Below are 6,000 nucleotides of genomic sequence, written 5' to 3' on the forward strand. Positions count from 1 at the left end.
TTCTTATCAGTACATTTAGATGTGGATAATTCATGCTAACAAACCCAACCAGCAATATTGATATTCTAGAGTTCTAGAGACTCAAAAAAATGATATTATACACACACACACATATATTTATATAGTTAATTAATATAACCAATTTCTGCATAAGATAACCATGAATTAAGATCCTTAGAGGAGAATGGATTTAAACTCTTACCACTGGTTATTGTATTAATTACGGAACTGTTTATGCCCACAGCATGAAACTGCCAAGAATGAAATGAATTATAAACAGAAAGAGTTGGATAACTTTACCAATAAAGGAAAACACTTACTATCTGAGCTGAAAAAAATTCACAGTAGTGATTTTGCCCTGGTAAAGACAGATATGGAGAGCACCGTGGACAAATGGCTGGATGTAAGACAATCCCCAGATTCTGTGAACCTTTCAACTTTCATGTTTCTCCCTGAACTTGTTAGGCAAAGGATTATTCAGGGATATGAATTGAACTGGTTAACTTTCCATGCTAAATGGAAAGTGATATTCAGAAGCAAAATAGTGCTCATATGAAGTTTAGAAATAGGAAAAAATTATTGGCTCCATTTTGTTAAAAGATTGTCAGATTATTTCTGGAATTTCACTTCATACCTTCAATCACAACAAATTATAATTCTGGGTGTTTTTCTTCTCAGAACTCTGGAGTTATGGGTAAGAATAGAAGAATCATTTATAAACATCCCACAGAATCTTGAGGCATAATATATAATAGTGAAAAGTAATAAGGCTATAATTTTGCATTGGGAAACACTGGACTTGTAGTTTGCATCTTGGGTTCTGCATCTCTCTCTGTCACACACTAACTTGTCATAGGGCGGGCGCCACCACGCCCCTGTCACGCACTAACTTGTGATTGTGACAAGTCACTTGCTCTCCCAGGAACTTTACTTTGTTATCCAGATATTTTTACATTATCTTTCAGCTTAAAAATCCAATGATTCTGTTGCTTCTGCTCCATTATCAACATCTAGGTTTAGAAACTTAACCTACAGTGTTCCCTTACATAAACTAACTATGAAAGTTAGAAATTTTTACTTGTGTAATATCATCTAATAATTTGAGGATGGAAGGAGACTTTATATGCTATTTGGACGGCCTCCACGATTAAAAGAATATTCTTATTATAGGAAGAATGTTAAGCAATAATACATTAAATATGAAAACTTACTTTTTGGGGGGAGATTTTTGCAATAAGGCATGTATATTTGTTGGAGAAACAGAGATAGAGAGTCGGGGGAATAGTATCTCACAATCCTTTCTCCTCCATTCTCTTGGGATTTGGGGCAAATGTGTACATGCATCCAGCATGAGTTTCAAGCTGCCAAGTCCAGGACTTGAACAGTGGTCTACCACACAAGAGTCCAATGCTTTAACCACTATGCCACTTGCTGGCCGCATTTACTTACATTTTAAATATATTAGAATTCAATGTCCTTTCTTCTACCTCAACATTACAAATAGAAGTGCTTAGTTTGTTACTTTTAAAAATAAATACAGGCCTAGCCATGGTGACAATGGTGATAGGACACTGCCAAATGATGCTGGAGCCACTTGGAAGGCCTGGGTTCAGAGCTCAGGTTGACCTGAATATGCCAGGCACTCACGCCTGTGCTATAAGCTTGCTGGGAGACTGGGAGGAAGATTGCAGTATGGCAAGCTCCAGTCAAGAGTTTCTTTCTGTCTCTCTCATAAAAGAAAGAAATTAATCAACTTTAAAAGATAATCATGGACTGGCCCTGTGGCTTAGTGGTTAAGGGAGCTAGATCCCACACAGCCAACAACATAGTTCAAATGCTGGCATTGGCTTGAAAAACATTTCTGGCACATTAGCATGTATGCCCCAAATCCCAACAGGATGGAGAAATGGATTGCAGTGTGATCATGCCCCATCGGGTGGAGATGCTGTCTCCCTCTCCTCTCTCTGTCTCTCTCTCTGGTAAGTGCACATGCCTTGTTGCAAAAAAAATTTTTTTAAATCATGGTAAATAACTCAATAAAATACTGTCCTAGAAGGACGTTGATCCTGTAGAATTCACTGTTAAACAGTGAGCTACAGTAGGTCCCAACAGACCTATTGCATAGTTTCTCACTTTATAAACGAAAATTTAATGTCGCAAAATTCAAACAACTCTCCTAATGGCAGAAACAATGTATTCATTAGCATTTGCCTGAGTCAAGGGATTAGCTTGTAATAATTTTTGTAAAACCTTGTTAGTCAGAATATAATTTCCTGAGGAAGGAAGTGCTGGCATTTTTAGTACTTTAGTTGGGGAATGAGCACTTGAAAGCATCAGCCTAGTAATGCCCTGGTAATGGCTTCTATTTTCTACCCCAGGTATCAGAGCGAATTGAAGAAAACATGGAGAGGCTGAGAGTAGGCCTGTCCATTTGGGATGAGGTACTTTCAGGTAAAGACGAGATCGACAGATGGTCCAACAACTCTGTTCCGCAGCTGACTGAAAACATCAGCAACCTGAACAACAGTCTCCGAGCCGAAGGATTCCTCAGAGAATTTGAGGTAAGTTGACTACACTGGCCTATCTACAGGAAGTTGTTGTACATAGTTTGCTGGACTATGAAAAACAATGTCTTTTTCTTTCTTTCTTTCTTTTTTTTTTTTTTTTAGTCCATTCTTCCTTTCAGAGGGAACTATGAGTGTTAGGAAACTCTTAATTATCTTTTGCTATTTACTTCAGATTTTAATAGACTAAAGGAAAAGTGATTTTTAAAATTTTTATCATTTCGTAGTTGGGGTTCTTGAAGTATTACTAAAAAAGTAAATATTCATAAAAATCGACAATTTACCCATTCATCTGTTAATATGGTAGCTTTTAATTTGAAAAGCAGATTTGGATCATTTGTCGTTTAGTACTATTTAGCACCAATTTCTTCATCTGGTATAAATAAATAAATAAATGCCCCAGCCTCTGTGATGTGTACTGCTAAGACACTGTGCTCTGCAGGCTAGGACTGCATGGGAGGCCCAGGTTCAATTCCTGATCCAACCCAAGTGGCCAGGTGTGATGATGTGCACCTGTCATTCCAGTAACTCACGAGCTTGAGACTGCCAGGACAACTTAGTGACACCTTATCTTTAAAATTGCTGGGCTTGGTCATGACATAGAAAGAAAAAAAAAACCTGTTTGTTCAGTACTTCCCATTGCTATTATGCTAGGTACTATGTTCTTCCACTTGCTTTTTGGAAAAAAAAAAAAAGGAAATTGGAGAGTGACGTAGGCTTACAAAGAGTCTTTGACTTTTCAAAGTTTTAGTAACCAATTTATTTTAAACTCCTTATATTCTCACTTCTTGCATTCATTTATTTATTTATTCATCAAATTCTTATGGAGTAGGTTAGTAACATATACCAGACACTGTGGTGGACACTGAAAAATAATATCAAAGCAAATCCCTACCCTCTTGCAATTTACATTATAATAAAGGTTATATATAAAGTGTCAGGCAGCCAGTGGGCTACTATTAAAGTCAGGGTAAGGAGAAATAGAGTGACAAGAGAGTGACTTTAGTCAGAAAAACATGTAAGTGAATAAACTGTATTACGTAAATTATACAGCCCAAAGAAGATTTTAGATATTTTATAATCTAACTCCAATTTCTAAGGACAAGGAGAAGTAAAAGAAATGATCCAGACTTGAGTACACTCATTGGCTGAGGGGTACCGCCATCTCTGTAGCTGTTATCCCTTTGAAGTAACAGGCAGCTCAAACAGTGGTCTGAGTTGGATCTAGCTTACACGCACATGCAAAAGTTGACTGTAAAATTTTCAGTAACTGCAGCCATTGTTATTAAAAATTAAATTGGAGACTGACAGGTAATGTGGTAGTTGAGGTGCTGGACTCCCACAAGGCAGTTCACGGTTCAAGTCCCAGACCAGTAGCTTGCTTTCTCACTTTCTGCTCTCTCTCTCTGTGTATCTCTCTGGTCAAATTAAATAATAAAAATAGTAATAACAAATAAAATTAAATAAGTAATTTTTTAAAAAATTTAATTGTACATTAAAAAAAATCTTATTAAAACAGAGGCCACAGAGCTGGTCCAGTGATTGCTGCAGCTGGATTCCACTTGACCAACCACTTTGAACCAAAGACATTATGGCTTGAAGAACACGTGGGGCACATATGCACACATGCCTCGAATCCTGACGGGAAGAAGAAAGAAAAAGGATTGCAGTGTGCATATGTCCTATTTGTGGGTGCTTTCTGTCTCTGGCAAGCTTACATACCCTCTGGCAGTGAAAACAAAACAAAACACAGTTTATACATACTGAAAGCTTCCTGGTCCCAATTTTTATCCTACTATTATCTAGACCCTTGAGTTATTGACATCTGTCTTGTCTGCCTTGTGGAAAGGCTTCAGCGACGGGTGCTATAGTGTGCATCATTTAACTCCATGTACAGTAACAGCGTGTGGTGGCTCAAAATAGCAGTAAATGCTAAAAAGCAGGGCCTTTTGTTTGGAGAGGCAGCTGTTCATTAAACCAGCCTACAGCTACTGACCTCAGCACTCCAGGAAGCCAATATGAGTTAGGCCCACATTTAGAGCTGACACTCCCAGAGTTAAGTTTTTATGTTGCCAACTATCCATGTGACACACTGGCTAATTAAGTGACAAGGCCAGTCTAGTGCCCACCAGCACCATCCCTGCTGCAGGACAGTAAATGAGAATAGGTAGGTAGCTATGAATCCCTGATTGCTCTGCAGCTCTGCAGGAGGCCATGGGCCCAATAGTCAGTTGATTACATCTTACTCTAAGAAAATTGCTATCTGATTTGTGGGTCACAGAAATGGTTTATTACCTGTTGAAGATAATATGAATAGTATTCTCAACTGGACTAGTCTGAGATGTATTTCATGTTGGGTAAATTCTTTTTACAAGCCAAATGATACATGCTGATTGAATATTTAGAAAATAATAATGCTAGGACCAGCAGATGGCATAATAGCTGTGTCACTGGACTCCCATGTAGTTGACTGTGATTCAAGTCCCGGACCTGGTGTCTTACATTATGTGCGTACGTGCCCAAGATCCCAAGAGGAAAATGAAGGAGAAGACATTGCAGTGTGGCCATCACCCCTGGGGGGGTGATTTTTTCACTTTCTGTCTCTCTATGTCTCTTTGTCTTTCTGGCAAGCACACACTCCCTATAGCAAAAAAACCTCTCCAAAAATAATAGTAATAGTAATAATAATGATGATGAGAATAAATAATAACAATAATAATAAATAATAATCTAAAAAAAGTTATTTGATGATAATGACATGTCTTTGTCTTGACTGATATGCATGGTAATCATACTGGAAAAAAGAAATGTTATATACTGTAAAGATAAATGTGATTAAATGTAATATAAAAATAATAAGAAGAAAGAAAGAAAGAAAGAAAATTCAGCATGTAAAAAAAACCACAATAAATAGAAGTTAAATAAAATAATTCTAAAAATAAAGAAAATTGCCATCTCAATTAATGACATCACAAGATTTTTTTGGTGTCCATAAACCACCAAAATACCATTTCAAAATCATTCTTTTGGCCCCAAATAACTAATGATGTTTTCTAGGATCTAACTTGCTCAGTAATGATTTTTAATTATTTTTGTTCTTACTCCTTTTGTTGTGTTAGTGTTGGTGCAAAATAAATAGACAAAAGGCAAAATTTTAGACATCAATTTCCTCATTAACTTGTTTCTATTTTGGTATTTAAATTTTTATTTAAAATATTTCTTATTACACAATCTAAGTAATTAAGTGCTCTTAATGTGGTTTTGCTTTGAAATGTTTCTGTAAGTGTTTAGCACTGCCATAGTAATGGTGATGTTGTTAATGAATAAATGACAGTTAGCTTGTATTAGCTTGTGGGAAATCCCCACCAGCTTTTGGCCAGTGTTTAACTTTTTCCAGGAGCTTTTTTACTAATAAAAGGGGGGTAGGAAGAAAGAT

At 36.8% G+C, this 6,000-nt stretch overlaps 1 protein-coding gene across 1 annotated transcript in view; it reads left to right on the forward strand.

Moving 5' to 3' along the window:
- The window catches only part of SYNE1 (spectrin repeat containing nuclear envelope protein 1), a 596,966-nt gene that overhangs the window by 267,812 nt on the left and 323,154 nt on the right, over positions 1 to 6,000 (forward strand). The window contains exons 42-43 of the mRNA XM_027769865.1: positions 245 to 403; positions 2,379 to 2,561. Coding sequence (XP_027625666.1) covers positions 245 to 403; positions 2,379 to 2,561 — 342 coding nt within the window. The remainder of the gene's footprint in view (positions 1 to 244; positions 404 to 2,378; positions 2,562 to 6,000) is intronic.

The sequence above is a fragment of the Tupaia chinensis genome, unplaced genomic scaffold (genome assembly GCF_000334495.1).
Source record: "Tupaia chinensis unplaced genomic scaffold, TupChi_1.0 Scaffold000014_1, whole genome shotgun sequence".
Lineage (NCBI taxonomy): Eukaryota > Metazoa > Chordata > Mammalia > Scandentia > Tupaiidae > Tupaia > Tupaia belangeri.